This window comes from Micropterus salmoides, unplaced genomic scaffold, assembly GCF_014851395.1.
Source record: "Micropterus salmoides isolate LMB-PRFRI ecotype aquatic unplaced genomic scaffold, ASM1485139v1 Ms_hic_scaffold_3, whole genome shotgun sequence".
Classification (NCBI taxonomy): domain Eukaryota; kingdom Metazoa; phylum Chordata; class Actinopteri; order Centrarchiformes; family Centrarchidae; genus Micropterus; species Micropterus salmoides.
Genome location: NW_024042261.1, coordinates 7808156 through 7831713, shown reverse-complemented (window position 1 = coordinate 7831713; position 23558 = coordinate 7808156). Strand labels below are relative to the sequence as shown.

At 41.6% G+C, this 23558-nt stretch overlaps 1 protein-coding gene across 13 annotated transcripts in view; it reads left to right on the top strand.

The window, feature by feature from the left end:
* phldb1b (pleckstrin homology-like domain, family B, member 1b) overlaps window positions 1-23558 on the top strand; it is a 112412-nt gene that overhangs the window by 62292 nt on the left and 26562 nt on the right. For 12 of the 13 annotated variants that reach the window (XM_038692771.1, XM_038692774.1, XM_038692773.1 and 9 more), the window contains one exon: window positions 5354-6855. In XM_038692771.1, the coding sequence (XP_038548699.1) occupies window positions 5354-6855 (1502 nt within the window). Of the gene's footprint in view, window positions 1-2877; window positions 3081-5353; window positions 6856-23558 lie in introns of those variants that run through there. The other variant, XM_038692783.1, reaches the window with a different exon arrangement.

Sequence of the window (23558 nt, the reverse complement as noted above, 5' to 3'; positions counted from 1 at the left end):
CAGTCCCTTCCTGCACCCACCCACAATCCTAATGTGTGTTAGACTCGCTTTTCAATAAAAGGCCTTTATCTTCCTGTGGTTTGGCTGCTGTATCTGTCGCTGGCTGCTTGACAGTCTGCAAAAAGCAGCGCTAAATGCTTGGGAGGTTGTTGATCGTTATTAAGGTTGCAGTAAGGCACCACCACATGTCACTCTGATGTTCAAAAGGTTTTTAAAATTGTTTTTATTATGCAATAAAACGAGTGTCCATCAATAAAATAGGACCGGACATCTTTTTACCATTTAACGCAGTCAGCACCTCTTTCCTGCCCGTCATTTCCATTTCCAAACCAGTAAAAACCCTCCTGAGGAAAATTTCCTTTTTGCCTTCAATCCTTTTTCACCATAATGGATCAATGTCATCAGTATTTTGTATGGAAAAGTTCAGCCAGAATGCGTAACGCACATAACCTATAAATAATTATAGTTTCTACTTAACTACAAAATAATTTTCTAGATTAACATTTTAATGTAAACTAGTGATGGGAATTGCAGCTTTTTGAAGGGAGCCCAGATCTTATGGATCTGTTCCTTTACCAGAGCCAGCTCTTTCCACTCCCAAACAACTCTTCATTTAGCTGCACTTCTGTTGGTCTTATTTGTTCCAAGAAATAAAAATGCAAGGTTCTTCATCTGCCATATGATGATATTTCATAAATAACTATCCTAGTTGTTTGCAACAAAAATAACACCCTAATAATTAAATAGAATGGCTATCGTAACACATCACTTACTAATACAAAAATATGATGAATTTCTAAAATATGATGCACTGCCATAGATTCAACTGCTGATGTATAAGAGCATATAAATTAGTTAAAAATTTGTACATTTCAGTAATACTTTTTACATAAGTGGCATCTTTTATTGAAGTTGTCTTGTAATTTTCATATTGCAGTGTTTCCTCCACCACTGATTTTGAAATGTGATGGATTTTGAATGCTGCAGAAAGCTTGACAAATGTATGGTTAAAAAAATGGTTGCAGCTTCATTTAATAATAATTAATAATAATAATCTTTATTTGTAGAGCACTTTTCAAAAACAAGTTACAAAGTGCTTTAACAAGTGTAAAGACAATAATACCCAAGAGACAATAATACAAAAACAATACAAGATAAAAGCAAGAAAATACACGAAAATACAGACTAAAATACACGTTTAAGATGAATATAAAACAAGTAAAATAGAATAAAATAAAAGGGATAAAATAAAGTCAAATAAAATCGGGAAAGGCTCTCCTATAAAAGTATGTTTTAAGAAGGGACTTAAAAGAGTTCACTGACTCAGCCGACCTGATTTCCTCGGGCAGGCTGTTCCAGAGCCTCGGGGCCCTGACAGCAAACGCTCTGTCCCCTTTAGTTTTCAGTCGAGACTCTGAAACAGACAACAGACCTCTGCCCGAGGATCTCAAGGTACGTGCTGGTGCGTATGGAACTAAGAGCTTTAAAAGTGATCAATAGAATTTTAAAGTCAATTCTAAAACATACTGGGAGCCAGTGTAATGAAGCTAAAATAGGAGTAATGTGGTCATATGTCTTTGTTCTGGTTAAAAGCCTGGCAGCTGAGTTCTGGTCAGTCTGGAGTCGATCAATAGATTTTTGGGTTAAACAGGTGAAAAGGCTGTTGCAATAATCCAGGCGTGATGAGATGAAGAAATGTAAAATGGTGTCCTTAAAAGTTAACATAGATTGAATTTTTGCTATATTTCTAAGTTGATAAAAACATGATTGAAGAAGCTATAAATTACTATCAAACCAGACACCAAGGTTCTTTGCCACAGGCTTAATGTGATTTACTAGGGAACCAGCAGGTGGCAGTATTTGATTTGCCATCTGCTGGGACCCAATGACCAGGATTTCTGTTTTGTCTGAGTTAGGCTGGACGAAATTATTTGACATCCATTTTTTAACTTCACAAAGGCAGTTGTTAAGTGAACTCAGCATTCCAGGGTCTGTGGATCTGACGGGCAAGTATATTTGTGTGTCATCAGCATACATATGAAAAGAAATACCATGTTTATGGATAATATGTCCAAGGGGAAGCAGATACAAGGAAAACAATTTGTCATTGTATGTATGCTAACTGATATCTTGAGCATCCCAGTTTATTTAAAAGAATGAACTTCCATTGAAAGCAGTTTTGTTGTTGTCATTGACAACAGTCTATTAATTTTAATGATGGCCCAATAATTAAATTCATCCAGAAAACTTGTTTTTCATGGCAGTAAAATATCAGTGTAGTGCCACAGTGTGTAGTCCAGAGGGATAATTTGTTCATGCTTTGTCCCCTGTCTCATCTAAAACTGACATCTGCATTACAGAGCCAGTAACAATGACAGGCCATAAAAACACGGCCGTGGCTCTTTACAAACAGCGCCATAAATCTACCAGCATTTCACCCAGGACAGGAAGAGCTGTGTCAAGGTAGCCATGACACTGGAAGTAAGACAAATTTCCCTTCAAAATAAAATACATTTCTCTCTTGAGGAGAATGGCATGTTGAGCATTAGATCTGTTCTTCTGAGCCATGGTCTCCTGTTTGAAGTTATGCGTGCCTAAAATATATAGGGCAAAAGCCAGTGTCATATAACCTTTTAGAACACTAGGGACAAAGCTGATGCTTGACATAAACAGGACTGACTTGTTATATACGTCTTTCACATTGAGATGGGCATTACAATATACCTTGTATTAGTTGCCCGATTTAGCGCTGACAGCTCTTTTACACTGAATTTTCCACGTGGACTTTAAATACGTTATGGTTTTATTTTGAAGATCAAGACCGGAAAAGCAGTGTTACGTGTTAAGTAACTTGATACCAGTGGTACCGTAGGCAGCAGCGGTGCCTAGCGCCCCAACCCCGGCTAAAATATCACCTCGATGGTGTCTCCTTATCTCCCTCGGTGAATGTGGAGCCAGGCACGGCCGGGCTCTGTCACACCCGGTCTGTAACCGGTGTCCGGAGGATGTGGGCCTCAGTGTGTGTCATATAGCAGGTGAAGCGCACTGTAACTGACCGGGTCGCAGATGTATTCCTTCATGTGAGTAACGCTACTGCTTAATGCCAGAGCTTTGGGCAAAAAGTGATACGAACCGGTCACACGCCAAACTCCATTCAAAATCTGTTGGTTTAATGTTCATTTGTGTTTCTGGAAAGGTGCACACAACGTCGGACATCATTACATTCTCAGTGCGATTCATTGGACTGTCATTATTTATTCAGCATACAGGTGCCGAATAAATACGTCCTTTATTCTGAAAAAAAAAGTACATTTTCGTTTGCGTGACAATATCACAGTGTTCTGATGAGGGGACATTTAGGGAATGGCAGATGGTGTTTAATAAACTAGAGATTATTGACGATGAAATGTATCCCGAATTGTAGAGGTCCTTACATGTTATAAAATGTCTTAAGTAAAATTATATCAGACGTGCACTTTTTCCGGCATGTTAGTTAACATTAAATTTCCAGATTTTTAAATGAAGTTTGGTACAGTCTACTCGAGGCGATAGCCTGTTTCCCATGACATCATTGCATGGGCTTTCTCTCAGCAAACGGTTGCTTTTATTTTTGTCACCCCACCCCCCTCGATTTTCTACACTGTAAATAAGAATCAAGCCGGTTTGTTGTCTGTGAGACACGATGTGACAGTGACATTCATGTGCTGCTGAACGGATAAAATGTATCAGTGTGACAGCCTGCAGACCTTAATTCTGTATAATTTGCCTGAACACGTTTTAAAATTTAATTGTGGTCAGGCTGTCATGAAGGCAGAGCTTCACTGTAAGCCAGAGTCATTATTGGGGAGAAAGGCAGGAAGCTGCTCCCATGTCTGTTGAACAAGCACAGCCAATGCATTATTTGTAACGCTTCTATATTTTAGAGCAGTTTTGCTATTGGAACGTCTCTCTGACATCATCTTTATGAACAGACAAAACTGACTCTTCTATTGTAATCAATTCTGTTCTATGCGTGTGTTATCATTTACTCTATCCCTAAGTCATTTTTATGATTTCTACTGTTCTTACATCACTATTGGGCATGAAAGCTGTATTTTTCTTTTATTTTCTATTACCTCTCAGTGTTTGCACTGATGACTCAGCACTGCAATTATGCCCATGTTTTCGTTTAAACAGACAACTAGTCCAATTTAAGCCGATTTAATTTAGCATTAATAAAACTTGATCTGTGCTCTGATCCTGGCCTCAAGGCCATGCTGCTGAATCTCCCACGTGGCCGCGCGTTTCTGTTGTAATAATCTACTATGCTGACATTAGAGAGAGACTGTTAAGATTAGATTACCCAGCCTGTGTCCTAAGTTGCTTTTGAGCCACACAGTAATTGGGTTATGTAGGCACATTTTCTCCTGATCCCTATCCAATGCACAAGCCTGTCTGTCTGTACATCTCCTTTGCTGTGTCCTATCTTCTTTCCTAATGCTTCCTCTGCCCTCATGCTTACCTGTTGCACAGCTTCCACAGAAATACAGATTTGATTATGATTTTGAACATGTCTCAGATAGTAGGGACAAGGTTACGACAGGAGATGGAGGTTCTGAAATATCATAATTTAAGGAAATTCTCTACGGAGGTCAGGATCTTTTCCAAGTAATTGTCTTGCATCATATGTATATGTGTGTTACCAGACACAACACCAGACAGTTAACCTCCTTAGATATTTTCAGCATGAAAACACAACCTAGCCAAACAAGAAAGGAAAGAACATTTTAATGTTGACCCCAAATGAATCATGGAAAGTCATTAAAAAGTCATTAAGGCAACAGTGGGCACCCTGTAAGGAAAAACACAGGCAAATATGAAACTAAAAATGTGTGGATTTCTCTGCCCTGTATTGATTGTTTTGTCACCTACTTGATTATTTACTTTTATTTTTATTTAATTTACTTATTATTTGCTGGATTATTTATTATCTACTACTTTAGGTACTGGTCCATGAGCTTTAAGGCAGGATTGTATAACTGGAAACATATCACACTGACAATCGATTCATCCTTTGTCTTGAGAATTTCCAGGAAACAGTACACTGTTGCACCTTACCAAAGTAATCTACTAGAAATTTCAGTGACCAATGCAGTGCCTTACCAGATGATGTTGCATTTATATTGCCAGGGCCAACTCATTTGTTGCTGCTGCTAAGACGGTTAAGAGTTTCATTAAATTCTTCAGTTCAAGGAAAATTAGACTTGGCTGCACAAAAGATTAAACATTACTGTATTCTATTTTCTACCCATTGTATTTTTTGTTTTATTGAACAAAGTCTGATGACATTTGTTTCCTGTCTTCTTTCCCTCAGACACCGAGAGCTTGGTCAATGGGAATCACCAGGCCAGTGCAGCCCAGTCTCCCCCTGCTCCTGGAGAGAGAGTCCAGTCTGAGCACAGTGCAATCGTCAGCTCTATTGAGAAGGACCTCCAGGATATCATGGACTCCCTAGTCATGGATGACTCCCAGCCTTCTTCCTCAGAAGGCAAAAAGCCTCCTGGAGGCCAACCCATTCCCCACTCCCCTCTGTCGCCTTTGGTCAATGGAGGGGGCCGCTATCTGCTGTCCCCTCCTACCAGCCCCGGTGCAATGTCTGTAGGGTCCAGCTATGAGAATACATCCCCTCCTTTCTCTCCCCTGTCCTCCCCTTCAGCAGCCAGCAGTGGGAGCTTCACAAGCCCGTCTCCTAGTGGAGGACCCCAGGACCAGAGTTCTTCTCTGCCGCCAGTGCCTGTACGTTCCTCTAGCTACAACTTCACCACCCAGCCTCCACCTGTACCCCAGCCACGGACCATACTGCCTAACTTCAGCAGTGGTGGGGTGGGCCAGAAGGTTCAGGAAAGCCCCAGGCTGCAGAGGAAGGTCTTAACAGAGTCTCCTCCGAGCCCCAAGCCAAGCCGCAGAGGACTAGGCCAAGATGGGTTTGAGAGCCCCCGACAGACTCCCCTTCTGTCCTCTAATGAATCTCTCAGTAGTAGAAACATTGTGCCAAGTAGCCCCCGGCTCACTCCCAAATTCCCTACCTGTTCATCTCCGTCACCCTCCAGTCCCAGGACCAAGACAACCACAGTGCTCCAGGAAAGGCCTGCCAGCCCTTTCAGAGAGCAGAACAGTCTAGCTGATTTCTCTATAACCTCCAGCCCCTCCAGGCAACTTTCCCAACCCACCAAAGCCTTCCAGCCTCCCCTGGACCCTATCATCCATATCATCCAAGGATCGCCGCTCCAGCAGCATCCACGTTCACTGCAGCCTCCTGAAAGCCCCCGCATGGCTAGGAGAAACATGGAGCTGAACGGTGGAAGTGGAGGGGGCAGCAGTATGAGAGAGCTGCCACCTCTTAGCCCCTCAATAGCTCGGAGAGGGGTCCCGGTACTCCCAGGGGCGCTCCCAGGGACAGTCCCCACTTTGAGGACTCCAGATAGCCCCTCAAGTCTAAGCAAGTTTGTCCCAGAGAGTCCCAGGCTCCGACGCAAGTCCGGATCTACATCCGAGGAGCTGATGTGCAGCAGGGGGATCCGAGCCCGCAGTCCGTCGCCTACCTCTATGTTGATGGAGGGTGGTGGTGGTGCTGGAGTACGGAAGGCAAGCTTTGGGAATTCCCTGTCACCTGCTTACAGTCTGGGCTCCCTGCCTGGCTCGTCCCCTGTAGCCAGCCCCAGGACCCACAGGAAGATGTCCGCAGGGAGACCCCACCCTGGGATGAGGGAGAGGAAGAACAGCATCACAGAAATCAGCGACAACGAGGACGAGCTGCTTGAGTACCACCGACGACAGAGAGAGGAGAGGCTTCGAGAGCAGGAAATGGAGAGACTGGTGAGTCAGGAACACACATCACCAGGAAACTACTGCTAGTCACATTACATTTCAAAAGAACACATTTCATTCATGTTCTGGTTACATGATCTTGATTTAAAGGTTAAAGCAGATTTACTTGACAAAGAGATATAGAGCTGATCTGGAAAATTAGTTTTTTTTACCCATGACTTGGGGTCAGTTTAACAAATAAGTTGTTTTGTACCTGACACCTAATCTTAATTCTATCAGGGTTTTTCAGCTTTAGACAGAAATAGCCGTGCTGATTATTGTTTCACTAAATCGTTGATCCATCCCTAACCACAGTTTCCAAATACATTTTAGGAACAGGGCTGCAGCCAGTGATTATTTTCTTCATCTATGAATCGGTTAAGTAGTTTTTGATTATTTGTTTAGTCTGTGAAATGTAAAAAAAAATAGTCATATATGGCAATTAAAAGTTTCTAGAGGGCAAGGCAAAAGCTTTTAATTGCATGTTTTTGTCCAACCAACAGTCCATTACCCAGGTATATTTCATTTACAATCGCAGAAAACAGAGAAATATTTGAGGAGCTATTTTTTTCCTTGATAAATGACTTAAATGATTAATCAGCTATCAAGTTGTTGGCTAATTATTTTCTGTCAGTCAGCTAATCATTGAAACCATTAGTTGAATGGTTTCAGTGGTACTTGGATAGTTAACCCAGAATTATACCTCCTTTGTTTTGTCAAAGACAAACAAGTCAAGTCAATTGTATATTTTTAGTCCACGATCACAAATTTTGTTTTAGTGGAGTTTCCAATGGGAGCAATGTAAGACAAGCCACTTTGTACTTGTGTGTGAGTGTGAGACTGGAGTAACTGGTGGGGAGCCGGTATAAACATCTACAGTGCCCTTGAGCAAAACACTGAAGTCCCACAACTAATCCGGGGTTACTGTGGCATACCTTGTGTATGTGTGGGGGTTTGTTTATTTGTAAGTAATTCATTTGACTTCAGTGTTTCTCTTCTCTTTTTTTTCCTTGATAGAGAATGAAGCTTCTGTAAGAGCCGGTAGTTCATCAGTGACCTGTTCACATCAGCTGAAGAATATCAAAATTACTTAAAAAAAAAAACTTATAACAGTAGTCCTATGCTGACTTCATCCTAAACACACATTTCAACTCTGTCACTGGCTGAGGGTCCTGCTCAGAACTCCTGGCAGGATTGTGAAGAATTGATTTATTTAGTAATGTCTTTGGATTTGAATATACTGATACTGATGAGCCTTGGATTATGCTGGAAGAGTAGTTTGATAAATTTTGTGCAGATGAAATTAGTTAAATGAGAGGATTTGATATTTTCTTTGACAAAGAGAACAGTGTGATGTGGGAGGATGTTACTGAGGATCGTCAGGCGTGTCAGAGACTTTCTTACTTGTTTCATTAGTGTTATTATCACTAGAAGAGTCCTAGTTTGTGGTAAAAGGTTGCAAATATTCTTGCAGAGACTCGGTCTAACTTTTAATATGTACGTCCTTGTGGGGGAGGGGAGTGTAACGATTGCAGTGTCTCCATGTTTGTTTGGAAAAGGAGGAGTAACCAGGCCCATAACCCATCTCAGTGAACTGTCTGTAACTTTGCGGTCCGCTGTCTAAACTGCTGCTGAAAAGCGGTCTTAGGGCGCCCAGAGGAGCCCATAGCAACCGCATTGTTTGTTGTTTCCTAAAATGAACGGAGGTGGGAGGGAGCGGCGTTAGACAACTTGAACCTGTCTGCCTGTCTGAATGACACTGCTGAGACAAAGTCCTTTGAAAAGCATTAATGTGTTTGTGCCTGTGTGAGAAGGCGTTTGTCCGCCTTGCTTGTAAATATCAGATGGGTCTTTTCTTAAAGTGTGAGACTGAGTGAAGGCAGCTGAGGTGGATAGGCTGACAACATACCCACTGTCTGTGTACGAGGTCATGTGGGACCTCCTAAAGAGGCATAGCAGTGAAACAGTGTGTTGGCACACATACTCTGCTCTTGTTGAAAGGTCATTTGCCACAACAACCTTTGGACTAGTAACTTGTAGGCACTTAAAGAAAATATTGACATTAGCTGTGCAAATAGCTGCTGGCACACAAGCTCGAGCACATTTATGTCAAGTCAATACTCAATAAGGCATACAGGGACAAACGTGGGCTTTCTGAGACACAGAAGCAAGATTCCTCAGCAGCCTGTTATGTTATTGTATTTTTCGAATGCAGAAACTTGCAGCTCTTTGAGGAGGCAGGGCGTGGAGCTGCAGGGCCTGTAATTAGTCACAGTTGACTCACTGTCATGACAGATTTTTCTTGCCCCAGAGCGTCTGCATTTAAATCATTTCACACACAGCCTGCTACTCATTCCCACAACTGATTACCAAAAAACAAAGTTATGTGAACAGTAAGTCTTGCAGAAGTTTATTCAGGAAAAAGAGTCTTATTGGGAAATCAACAGGAGTACACAGCTCAGAGGCAGTGGGAGGCTGCTGGGAAACTACTACTACACTGATACACTGATATCATGCTGATGTTGGACTTTGAATGGGCTTTGGTCTGTTGATTGAAATTTAAGTGCATTGTATAAGTAACTATTTAGTGGACTATAGCCCGACCAGTACTGGACTATATCGGCCTGGCTGATTATCAGTGTAGCTCTTAAGAGGACCATGAGGGTGCTTATATTTGTACTGAGTTTTTCCTAAGAATGTATTGTTAGGCAGGTTAGCTCTAAAACAGTATTTAGATCATAATCGTTTACACAACTTCTGAATCCTTCATGGGGTCATGGAAAATATGATATTAAGGCAGGGACTTGGACCTTTTGTGCCTACTGTAAAACAAACTGCGTCAAGCTAGAGTCTTAACAACATGAGTTAGAGTATAATTGAATGCTTTCTGAAGATGGTCTTGTTTTGTGTTTTTTCCACCCTTTTGTTATGAACACATCCTTTGTCCTGTCCTTTTTTTATAGTGTGACTGCTGAATCTTTATTTGCTTATTTTTCTGTGACATACAGTATGTTGTACAGACAGTCCTCTTAACCCTTTACTGTAACCATGTTGTCTGTTTGTGTGTCCACCCAAGACGTGGATTATAATGATGATCCCTATACGCAGATGATCTTCTCTTGTACGTCTTAGATCCCTTATCAACAGTTCCTTCTATTTCTTATTCTCAGTAAATTGGAAGGATTTGTGGGCTATAGAATTCAATTTCAGAAAAGCAAGACATTCCCTCTCAACCAGTCTGTCACTTTAATTCCTCCAGCTCATTTTCTATTGAAAATAGTAAGGAAAGTTTTTATATATCTTGGGGTGGAGATCACACCCACCTTGCCGTCTTTTCTTATTAAGAATTTGGCATATTATTTGAAAAAATTGTAAACAGGTCATGGATGGCCGAACCTCCCACTCTCTATAGTTGGTCAAATGATTGTGTTACCAAGATTTCTTGATCTTTTTAATAACATCACTATTCTGATTAGGAGGATAACAGAGTGAAAACATTGAATTTCCCCTTGCGGGATTAATGAAGTACTTCTTCATTTACATTTAAGCCAATTCTCCTCTAACCCAGGAGTTGAATATGGTCACAATTTAGAAGACATTTCAGCTTGCAAACGTCATCAATACATTCCCCTATGAAGAACAACCATATTTTCCTGCCTTCTGTCCTGGACTGATTCTGTGGAACATGGCTGATGAAGGGTGTTCAATCCATCTTTAGTTTATATTTTTCATGTTTGGTTCATTCGCACAACTTTCTAAGAAGTGTGACATGTCAAAATCACTTTTTTTCTCTCCAAATCAGACATTTTATACAGAAGAATATTCTGTCTTTCCCAAACCTTCCAACAGACAATACTATTGCTAATCTTCTCTCCCTAGCTTCACATCGCAAAGGCTTAATCTCTAATCTATAGTAGTGTATAACAGCTTTCTGTCCTCGTTGCAAGATATTAGGAAACTTTAGGAAGATGACTTGGGAGAGCAAATGACCAATGGGAAGCAGCACTTGATTTGGAACACACATCTTCCCCCTGTGCCAGGCACAAATTGTTTCACCATTAAAAATGTTTCCAAGAGCACATTGGACCAGGGCTAGGCTGGCTGAAATTTTTTCCGATATAGACCCCTCATGCCCACGCTGCAAAAGTCAGCCAGCGGATTTTATTGGGCCCTTAGAGTACTATGGGAGCTTACAAATCCCACTAAATGAAGCGGGCTAGATCTACAGAGTCCTGAGATTGGATCTCGCATACAAGTATCTATGTTGTTTATATAGATTTTTATATTGTGTTATATTATGTTGCTTAGTGTTTAAGTTTCCCATGGTGTTTCACCCTGACAAGAAAAGGTAATGTGTAAAATACTGAATACTTGGACGTTTTTACTCATGAGAAAGAAAATGTTCACATTTAAAAATGTACGTCATTGGGCTATATCATTTAAAAAAAGATACCTATCAGCCGAGTGATACCAGTGTCAAACGACAGGAAAAACTCCTTCAACAGCACTCAAGTCCGCTTCATTATGTTTTCCTTTGGAGCCTGGAGGTAAACCCTCTCCAATGACCAGTCTGCAGGGAAGGCTGTGTCCATCCTGATCCAAGCTGTCCGGCCTGGCACTGCTCTGTCCACATGGCCGTCTGACTGACACGCTGTCTTGGCAAACACACTTGGCATATGAACCGAGTCGCAGCGTGCTTCGTCTGTGGCAGACTCACACTCCGTTCTTCTGTCCACCAAAGGTGACCTCATCTTTCCTATGACGTTAGTTAAGATCACAGCAGTGTTTTTTATGAGCAGACCATAGGTTCCCTCGTCACGTTTTGTAACATACTGGATCAGCTCAGTATGTGTCTGCTGTTACTTTAAAGTGGCATAAAGTGAGTTCTTCTCTGTCCTGGGACAGTATTGCGTGCAGCTAGAATTGCAAAACATTTCAGCTGCTTAAAAAAGCTGTAAAGCTTCTTTCTCTCTCTCTCTCAACTCAGAATAGCAAATGACAAGAAAGCTAGAATACCACTTTGTCATTTGCTATTTTCAAGTTGAGTTTTTGATCTTATTTCACGCAGCGTTACATTATCTCTTTGTGAAGAACTCCTGTTGGATTTCCACTCTAATTAGCTCGCTTGACTTGATTGTGTGGTGATGGCTGGAAGGGAACAGACTCAGCCAGGGTCCTGTGGAGGAGGAGATCTGTTATTGCAATCCCTACTGGTTGCTGTTGGAGGTAAAGGTCACACATTAAGCGTTGGGGGGGGGGGCTTCCTTTCCTGCATTCTGGAGAATGTTTTTGAACCAATTTCTGCCTTATCTGCATCAGTGTATGGTGGAAATGTTTTTATTTATGAAAGAAAACAAAACTGTGGTGGCAGGTGACAATTCAAAATATAATAGAATAAAATGTGTTGAGGTTCTTGGGCATTCTGTTTTGCTTTCAAATATTTATTCTCCTGCACATATGGCACCTTTTCACTAGGGCTGCAGCTGACTATGACTTTAGTAATTGACTATTCTACAGATTTTTTCATCGAGTAATCGTATAAGAAGTACTTTTGTTTGGTGCCACCTCCCCTCGGTACCGAGATCAGCTGTGTAACTCACGACTGTGACCTTACAACCCAACCCAACCCTAACTTCTGCTTGCCTTCAAAGCTCAAGTTGCTGTTACTGTTACCTTGTTCGGGGTCCGTGGACTTGATGCTAGACCGGGTGCTTTCTGATCAGATGCTGAAGCATTTCCGTCGTGCTGTTGCGGTAGGCTACGTGAGATTCGTTTTACGGTGGCCAGACTGTAAAATTAATGAGTTGTTGATTTCTTTTAGCTTGAAATAATCCCATACTTTTTTGACACTTTCTTCTTCGTCCCTCACCGCTTTGTCTGTCTTCCTCCACTTTGCAAACAGCGGCATCATAATCACAATGTCATAATCACGCCGTGTTTCTCGATAAATCATTTCAGCCCTTCTTTTTATGTTAATGATTAAATTTTTATTAATTTATAAACCCCTGCTTTGCTCCTGTGTGTCAGTAAGTTTTCTTGTTATGTTTCTACCCATTCAAAATCTATCCCACATTATCTGTGTTCTCTGACATTTTGAGAATAAAGTAATATTACTAAAATGAAGTCATAATATTTACCTTACCTGTGCATTAGCCTGCTGGGTTGTTAGTATCCCCTTCAGACCGCCTGACAGACGCAGAACCCTGTTTGGGACTGTTTCGGATGAATCAAGAGCTCTGCACCTCTCTGAGCTGGGAAACCCAAACGAAATGAAAACACTTCTGATCAGGCATAAATCTCACCACAAATCCACACAGACGTTAACTTCAGACAGAGAGACAGTCAAACAGAGCAAAGGTGTCTCAAAGCAAGGGGGACGCAGAAACGGCAGCGACACAGAACCTACCGGTAACGTCACACTATGGCACACAACCAATCACAATCTGCCACGTCATCATACAGACATACAGACAATCATGTTATGTGACGTTACCGGCAGGCGCAGGACCCCAAGCAGATCTGACCACCGGAGCACATCTGCTACCTACACCGGACAGAGGATAGACGCCCGATGCAGTCCAAACCTAAATAAAAAGAGACTGCCGGAAAATACTAAAACATGCACGTAGGATTTGCAACCGTTTCTACTATCACTTTATTCTCAAAATAATAATAATAAAAAAATGCTCATAATATTTCTCTAAATCTCCGATTACTGTTATTTTTCCTAACGGGCACTAGTACTCCGTCGTAGTTGACAGACTACATCGCCACCTTTTGGTTTATGTTATTCTCTCGCTAATTTGAGGCTGACTTTGACTGACTAGACACCGACGGGTGGTTATTTAAATGTTTTGATGAAAATAATTGCTAGGGACATTTCAGTAGTCGCTGGATACTGTTAGGGCCCTGTCCCAACCGCCCCTGCCTAATTCTACTCACTTGCTTAATGCATATTTAATAAAGGCCTACATGAAGGCTTTTCCCAGCCACTTACATCTCTTTGGACTTGAGTCATTGTGTGGAATTGCGCTTGAAATATCATGGATGGAGCTTCAGTTCTGAATATTTCGCCTCAGGCAGAGATTTGATTTAGTGGCAATTTAAAATGAAGTTCAACTCCGGTCTTTGGTATCATCAAACGGCAGACGGACACTAACAGCCTGAACCAGTCTGCCCTGTCTCCCCTTGTCCCTTCTTTGTGTCTGCTCTGCTTTGTCATTTTCCGGCCCAGCAGGATATCACAAATGTCTGCTGTGCATGACACGGGGACAAGTCTCTGCGCTGCTGGCATCTTTGCTACTGTCCACAAGGGTCAGCAGACCAAATATACCCTCGCCCTGTCGAACAGAACACCACATATGCATACCAGCATCTTACAGAACACGACCAAATATATCCAGCCACTGCGGGACACCAATCCTGCCCACCTAGGCTTCCAAATATATCCTGCACCTACACTGATGCAGAGTGCTGTACAAACCCACTGACCAGCGGGTGTAACTTTATTCATGTCGAAGGGGAGTTTTTGCAGTTTATTGCAGAAAGTCTTCTGTAGAGGAAAGAAGTCCACTGCAGTAAATGTTTAGACTGCAGGATCAAGCTGCCAATTTGCATGTTTGTGTCAGAGGTTCAAATCATGAGGCAGATTACTATGATTTCTTTTTCTGGTTGAAAATAAACGTGCTGGAACAGAAAAGACAGCTGAGTAGACTCTGTGACTCTTTATCTGGGACAGCGATAAATCTGTTTCTCTGCCCGTCCAAAGGGAAGCTGCAGTAATCCAGTCTTGAGACAGCATCAACCAATATGCCTCGCGTGGATTTTCTCTACTGAAAACAAGTGCCAGATTAGGACACAGCATGGCACAGTGTTGCTTTTCTTCTCTTCATAATGTTTAATTGATCATCAGAGAACATGCAGCAGGGGAGGCAGTTGTTTTGAGGCTTTAGCTGAAAAGCACCTTGGAGCAGTCTGTTAACTAGAAGCAGGGAAGCACTGCAGTCTGCTGTGTTCTGATTTCTCCACCAGAGGGGGTCATCTGTTCAGTACTGCCATGGAAAATCATCACCTCACTACTGATCCAATCAGGTTGAAACTTTGTTAAAAAGAAAAAGAACCATTTCCTTAAAGCTGTTTATAGAAAAAAAATAATAATAATTGGTATTTGGCAACATATTGCTTGGAATTTATGAAGACCCAAAAACTAAAATCTAACAATATTGTTATATAATATATTATTTATTTAAAATATACAATATCAATTGTAAATAATACTATAAGTCTTTGCTTTGTCTGAATAATCAGCTCTGATTGTCCCTAATTGATTTATAGACAAAGTTTGTAAGTTCCATTAAATATAAAATTAAAAGACTTAAAAATAACATTTTGAAATATTGCAGGACATTACAAAACGTGTAAAAAATGAAAATATAATTAAATTAATAAACTTTTTTTGTGAGAGGAAGCAGGATTAAACTTGAGTTGTAACACTTGTTTGTGTTATTTCACAATTTCATGGTTAACTTCATATAAATGGCTTATTTATTTATTATTCAACCATCCATTTAATGTTGAACACTTTGGGTCTCCACAGGAACAGAAGCATTTTAATTGCAATAACTTTAAAATGAAAGTGCAATGAGGCTGAATTGATTATCAGAATAGGTGTTCATTAATTACTAATCACTGCAGCTCTGTTTTTATATTTTTTTCTTTCTTTCTGCATTTCCTTAGAGAAACAAATGTAATATTCTAAACAACAAGATCGCGTTATTTATCTCAACAATACAGAGGCAATACCTAAATGAATAAGTTGGACTCGGTACTCACAACAATAGTAGGATTTACACAGACAAACAGGAACATCAGCTATATCATGCAGTCTTTCAGTGTCATCCTGCCAAGCTAGGGAGGCAAAATTACTCTTTTTACTTTTATTTATATGTGTATTCTTACCACTACCATTATTGTTATTTTACATCTCTGGTTGGAACGTGTGTTGTGCTTCTGTGTGTTCTCTTTCCTCCTGCTTTCACCTATTTAAGACCTGGATCGAAACGGATCGAAAGGCTGTGCGGGCTGCGGGTGTATTTTTTGGCCCCCTAAGCTAAATTGGTCCCTTATTATTGCTGTCCCAGGGAATTCCAAACTTCCAACTTTAATGTTATCAGGGTAAGCACCACCTTTTTCAGTGGCCTCCCTCCTATTATGTAACATCGTAGTCTCATACTGGCTCCTGGAAAACCCCGGACACCGTTCAAATAAATATAGTTGTCAGTGGGTCTGTGTCTGTATACTTCTACTTGATGTTAAGTGCTTCATAAACCATTGCCCTGATGTGCCGCATTATTAAACAGCCAAAAGAGAAATAATTACCAGAAGTCAAATTAAGTGCAAATATGCACTTTAAGTTTAAAAGTTCTTTTAAAGCAGGTTTCAAACCTGTTATCTACTCCTAGATGTTTTCTGCGTTTGCAAGCTGAAACCAAAGTCAGTACAGTATAACTTGTGCTTGGATTAAATTTGTCACTCTATTTCAAGTAAAGCCCAGCTAGTGCATACAGTGTAAAGTGGTACTTGGTATATAAAGTTTGCCCCTTTTGCTTTTCTTAGAACCAACCAGCAGGCCACCTCCCACTCGAGGAAGTCCCTCCACATGTTGGTCTCTAACTCCACCCCTTTTTTACACAGATTCCTCACCACATCTCACAAGACCTCGGTAGCGGTGTGGGTGGGGGGGTTTGGGCTGAGGTGGGGGGTAGGCTGCTCTCCATCCGTCCCAAAGTAGCACAGCCTGTTGTGAAATCACTTTACAGAACAGGAGGAGCCGTGTGGAAGCACAGCGAGCAGCAACATCTTCCAGTCCTGTTACAGAGCTGTTGTATACAGTTCGTGAGTGAGTGAGTGAGTGTGTGTGTGTGTGTGTGTGTGTGTGTCATGGATCGGTATCGCGTGCTGGATGGCAGCAAGTATGTCCCGGCGCTGAGACAAGGTCAGAGCAGGGAGCAGGCAGTGGTGTATCTGCTCTCCCTAGCCAAAGAGAAGCCGGTCTTTCTCAACAGCGTGGCGGCACTCATGAAGGTAACTGATGCTGCAGCTAATATTAACAAAGCTCTGCCAGTTGTTGCTCTCTGACTGGATTTAAATAGACTGCCGATGTTCCTGTGATGGGGTCTTTGGCTTTGATTTGGATAATATATTTACTGTTTGAAAAGGCTTGTTTGCCTACATGTGATACTGTGGTTACAAGCTTTCTGCTTGCTCAGTCACTAACAAGGGGAGCTTTCAGGCCCCCACATAGCTTTTTTTTTTAATGTGGGAGATTTTATGAGTCGAGCGTGAGGAATATGTTATGCGTATTTACAGGCAAGTAGAAACTTGCAGGTTATGTGCATAACAGTAGAATCCTGCATCTAAAACTGACAAAAAGTCAACTAAGCTAAATTTTACCTCATTAGGTAGAGTTAACATGTGAGGCATGTAATGTTACTAGCATGACCTGCAGTTTCAATTGAACTAGTAAGGAAATAACATGAAGGAGAAAGCTGCTGTGGGATCCAGTCCAAGTTTAGTGGAGATAAGCTCCTGTTACCATCTTTGGGCTTTTATTTTGAAAATCTGGCTTCCACCAGAGCACCGATTGTGTTTGTGTGTCTCCACAACCACCTAGAGACTTGTAAGCCTTGAAGAAAATTTCATGTCAGTATGTAGTAAATGTATCAGTTTTGATATAAGTTTGATGGTTAAGTTTTTACAGCTGATGTTTTTTAATTAAAACTGTTGAAATTTTGTACAAATATTCCGTATTATTTGATGTTTCTTTCTTTAAAAAAAAGCTAACACAGTTTGTTATGCATTTTAAGAGCCTGTTCGACATTTATGGGATCAAACTGTCAAGGGAGCTCATACTGTGCAAAGATTGAGCTCATTGCAGAGAGGGAGCGAGAGAAGGCAAAGAAGGCACTGTGTGAGCTCCATAAGCTATATGACAGTGTCCACAGCGGTGGAAGTGGGCATCTCCACATAGCTTATTTTGGCCAGCCAACTCTCCAAACCCTTCAACACATTCAATTCATGTTTATAGAAAATGTAAAAAGACAGCAGATGTTTGAGCAGCTGTAACCAGCAAATGTTTGGCATTTATTGGCAAGTATTCCGACTTTTCCTCTACCATGTGCTTCATATTTGTGCTTTTTAGTGAAATGTCTAAACAACTATTTGATTGATTGCCATGAACACTTTTCTTCTCGCACCATCATCAGGTCCTGTACATTGATTTATGACCAGAGACCTGCAGAACTGGCATTGCCAACAGCCTCAGTTGGACTTTGTGTTTTGCTATCATGCTAATATGCTCTTGGTTGTATGGTTGAAGAGCTCATGCTATATTGTTACTTACTGTTTCAGCATGACAGAATTCCATGTACAGGAACCTTTTTGGAAGAACCAGGAATATAGTATATTTATTCATATACAACTCCCTGGATGGTGCCCTGGCTGTTGAGCTCCAGGTGGCTGTGTGCATCCTACAGTCTGACAGCTGTTTGCTTGTTACTGCTGTTTACTTTGGCTGGTGTGCTCTCTAAATCTCCTCTGGCTAAACAGTCTCACGTGGATGTACACTACAGCAGTTCACTGCTATACCCACCATCATGGGGATATTTATATTTAATCTCTGTCTCTAATAATTTCTTGCACTGAAAAGCTGATGCAACTGACTGCAGATCTTGCAGACTTGGTCTTATATCTATCCTACGACAATAATCAAGCCATAAGCGTGCTTATTATTATCAGCAGCAGTGTTTGCAGAATGTAAAAATACAACTCCCATCTCGCCTTTAATCACTGAATCAAGTATTTCACGTTCTCATCTCTATGCTGGTAGTAGTTGACATGATAACTGGAACCCGGTCCTCACTTTGAGGGATGCCTCCAGGGTTGGATCCCAGTTGAAGCGGAAGCCTGGGCGATTTAAATACCAGCCGCACCCACCGGGAGCAACACCTCCATAGTTTCATCTTGAGATCATCGTCAATATGGAGGACCACCAGCTTATTATTCAGAGCGGTTGGCTGCCGCTGGAGAGTCTCTTGTCCTATTCCCCCCGCCTGGCTTTGATACTTATGTGTTCCACAGAGAGGGAGAAAAAAATAGCTACAAAAATCTCTTGTTAGGATCATCTGTTTGTTCCTCCTCTGGGACCTGAACATGATGAACCCTCCAAGGATCAGAGACTAATCATGAATGGGGTTTGTTTTGCAGACTGTTACGGAGTGCCTGCAGATATATATAGAGAATAAGGCTTTGTTGAATTTTCCCGGTATAGTCTCGAAAAACTATGCGTGAGAGATTACTGTTTACGCCTGTGACGTAGGTAAACATGGCAAAGAAGAATACGGCTGTACACTAATAAAGTAACCGCTCTGATCAAAGGTACGCAGGAGGGGGACGGCCCCGGGGCGCTCGGGGAAGAGGAGGGAGGAACATTAAAGGGCATGAGAGAAAACAGGAGACACTGACTCTCAGGGGAGAGAGGAGACATGAGGAGGAGATGCTGACTGCTGGGAGGATGGAAATAAGGAAAGGAAAGCGAGGAGACAGAACTGACTAAATGAGGAAAAACTGACAGAGTGAGATGCAGGATGTCACATTAGAAAACTGGCTACGGTCCATAAGAGAATGAATGAATGGGATTATTCCTAATTGCTGCACATTTATTGTTGAAGATGTTGTGTTTAACAAAACAACATTGTTGCATCATTTAAATACTACAAAGAGGAGACAGTAGTTGACTAAATAATACTAAATAATTAGTTTAAAGCCACATTGTGTGACTTTTCAAAGATGAAATGGCACAGTCTTTTTCTTATGAACCAGGTCACCATCATCAGGCTAACAAATTTTAATTGTTTGTAAATGTGGCCATTAAAATTAATTTTTTTTGTTAACATTTAGCAAGGTGTGCTGTGGAACTCAATATAAACACTTACTCCGAGGTAATTTGACTTCAAAGCTGCTGTCTATAGAGAATCTTTAAATAGAAATTCAATACTATTAAATGGGTGCTATTATGAATGAAACCAAGTTACATAAATGTCCTCAAACAGTCTCATATGTGGACAGCTGTATGACCCTCTTTTGTTGTTGCACAGTCTCACTTCAACTCTCACAAGTGAAGTCATAGTTTTATAATTATGTCACCACTAGTTAATTTCCACCTGAACAACAGTTTGTTCATTTTTTGGCATGAAATAGCCACATTTTGAACAATGCAGCAGCAGCAGCAGCAGCTGCAACGTCAAAATGTCTTTATCAAACCCAGTATTCATGAGAGCCACCCACTAGGTGAGACGTGGAGGGCTGTGGAATGTGTGAACTGGTGTCTGGGGGGGTGGATGCAGGCTGGAGCATGGAGAACTCTGGGAACCAGGCACTACTTCACAAACTCAACGATTGTCTGGAAGTATTATGCGCCCCCCCCCGATAGACTCTGAGTCTAGAGGACTTTGACCCTGCACTAAGGCTTTCTGTAAAAACTCACATGTGTGGGATTTACACTACATAATGTTGCAGCTAGAATAACCTAGTTGACTAGTAGTCTTGACTGACAGTGTAGGAATTTAATAAGAAGAAGACACATTTCTAGGACACGCTGTTATAGGAGATATTAATTAAGTATACAGGAAAGCGCCGAGTCATTTGCTGCTATTTAAAGTGTGTGCAGAAAGCTGACATTAGTGATCAATCATGGAAGGAAAGTTTGTGCTCACAGAAAGTTAATGGATAAATATTGATTCAGTGTATGACCACTGTTTTTCAGGAGGTGTTTGGCAAACATGGCTAAACTAACCTTTATGTGTTTATGTGAATCACATTGTTAGCGGTTTCAGACGTGTGATTTGGCTTTCCTTCTATTTTCCCCTGGTAACACAGCAGGGCCCGCAGAGGCTGTTTCCACTGTTAACAGATACAGAAGAGCTCGGTACAGATCAGCTTCAGACAAAAAGCAACGTATTTGATGATAAGGTGGTGTAGGACTCTCGAAGAAAACATCTCAAAACAATCGGAAAAGAAAAGTCAGTTGACATGCTTCCAAATAGGGGTCAGTAAACCGACATGCATCCAGGGCTCACACCTGATCTAATTAAGGTTTAATAAAGGGTGTTGTGTGGGATTTAAGTGGGTCAGGTGTACAAGAGGAGAGCGGGAACTAAAACATGCTAGCTTATTTTACAAGTGACAAGGGCCAAATACAGAGCAAACAAAAATCAATATGTTTTAGATAGCCTATATCTCTTCTTCATCAACTGTATATAAAGCATTTATAACTTGGTCAATAATACAAATAATACAATGCAACTAGTGGTACATAACAAAATTGGTTATAATCATTAAATAGTTGGACTTTGCTTCTAAACAGCTAACTTCCTGGTGTCCAATTTCGAAATATGCCTTGTGATTCCTGCAGAGACCCTAAAGTTCACAAACACCACCATGGAAACCGCTGTGGTATGAATCAGTATATAGGCGTTTGGATTGGATGCGAGAAGCTTCTCTAAATAGCAGATTATTGGATGTTGCCGTGGAGCTCTGTCACTAACAGCCTCTTACCATCCCAGAGGATGGGGGTTTGTTGTTATGGTGGTGTCACGGGGGGGGGTTACTGGCTTTTAAAGGCCAGTATTTGTTCATCTGTCTTTTTGCCGAGCTGTCTTGAATTGTGTGCCTGATTTCAAGGCTTGAGCTGTTACTTCTCACAGTGTCCATCATGAGAGTGAGTAAACCCAGATTTTCTTTCTTTAGTCGAGGTCAAATTTTGACAACAGATTTCAGGTTAATGGTTGTTTTTATAGGCTCAGGACCCAAATTTAAAAAAAGGAGAAGCTATTTGTTATATTACAGGAAATATTTCTTAGTCATTCACCCGGGCAAACCTGAACAGCCTGTATTTTCATAGCCTCCTTGAACTATTGTAATATTAAGGCGGTTCAAGCCAAAACCTCACTGTTTCCAACTGGAACACGGGAGCTTGGCAACTGGTGAAATGGTTTGGATTAACACACTGACCTGTTGTAACACCTTGTTCCTTCCCAGCCAGCACTCAGAGCCCCAAGGGACCTGCTGACGACATCTACATAGAGACCAAAATACTAAAGGATTTTTAGTGCCTCAGAACATAAACATTCTTCTGGCATTTTAAGGACCGACATGAGAAAAGAGAAAATATGGAATTCACGCAAATCTGTCAACATGCAGTTGATTAGGAGCATAATATGAGCACGGTTTGCATATGTCAGGCGTCAAGTTGATTTATGTTGAGACCGAACACATTTAATGGTTTGAAATCTGTCTGTGATCCTGCTACTCATTCATCACACAGGTTCGGTAGCCTAAAGGCTGTCTGGCAATCAGATGAGACAATGATAGTGCCAGCTTTCAATCAGCTTTCTTGACAAAAACGAGACGGGCGTCGGAGCGCTGAGTGGTCTAATCTATGTGTATGTTCAAGCAGATGTTGAGTGGGAGGACTCATGAGTAGCTGTAGACTTGCCAGTAAATGTTGTTGAAGTTAGTCTGGTGAATATACAGCACTGTTCCACAACCCAAAGGGGGGGTCTTTCACTCCCACCCATGTTAAAAGCGAGCTGCTCCCAGATTACAGGTTAAAGCTAATGGTGGGGCTGTAGCTCCTAATCATGCTCCCTCGGTGGGAAGGAGATGATCACTGCAGTGTGAGGGAGAAGATGCACCAGGGCGTTTATTTGTGGGTGAGAATAATTTTGCTGCCAAGTGTTCCTGCACGACAAGAAACAGATTGCGCCTGAACTAGATCATAAGAGCAAAAAGCAACGCAGTGCTTCTTTGGCTCCAAAACATCTTGTTTACAAGAAATCCTTTTTGTGGACGGGCGTTCCTGATGATTTACAGTTTGAGTGATATGAGTTTTTCCAGGCCGTTCAGCTATTCGAATGCTCACGTCTAAAGTTTGCCACAGCTGATCTTAACTCAAGGTCCACTTACTAACTTTTTCTGTAACTGTCAACCGCATTCACAATCTTTCTGCTGAGAAAGACCTTGAGGTGCCTGGGATTTATGAATTTGATGTCTCACCACTAAACATCTAAGCTGACCACTGAGACCATCTCCCAAACACTAGAACACGCTCACAGTGGAGCTGCGGTCCATGCGGCTCTGCAGACCTCAGGGACGCCGTGTCTGCAGCGGAGGGGTACAGCAGCAGACAACAGCTGAAATTTACCCCATAGGTGGGCTGACCCCTCATAGTGACAGCTGGACAACCAGTCATGGAGTCTTGACTCCCATGCAGCACCCGGGGGAGAGGGGCGGTGTGGGCTGCTGTGTTTGTTTGGCAGAATTCAGTTCAGTCAAGTAGGAGATTTGGGAGATGGGAGATTTGGCACTTTCATTACCCTGAGTGAGACTGGTTGAAATATATAATGTATTAAACAGTTTTCATGCCTGCTGTCTGCTCCTCTATGTGAGCTGGCCATCTTCAGATCAGTCTCTGGCGCAGCCCCACTAACCAGCACACAGACAGGAAGTGAGATAGCAGGGACATATACCGTACTACAGCTGGGTGTAATCTGATGTGGGGTTACATGAATATATCAGTGTGTTGAAATATAAAGCCAAAACTGGCCCTTTATTAACACAGTCAGAGTTTTATCATTTAAATGTGTCTAGTTTAG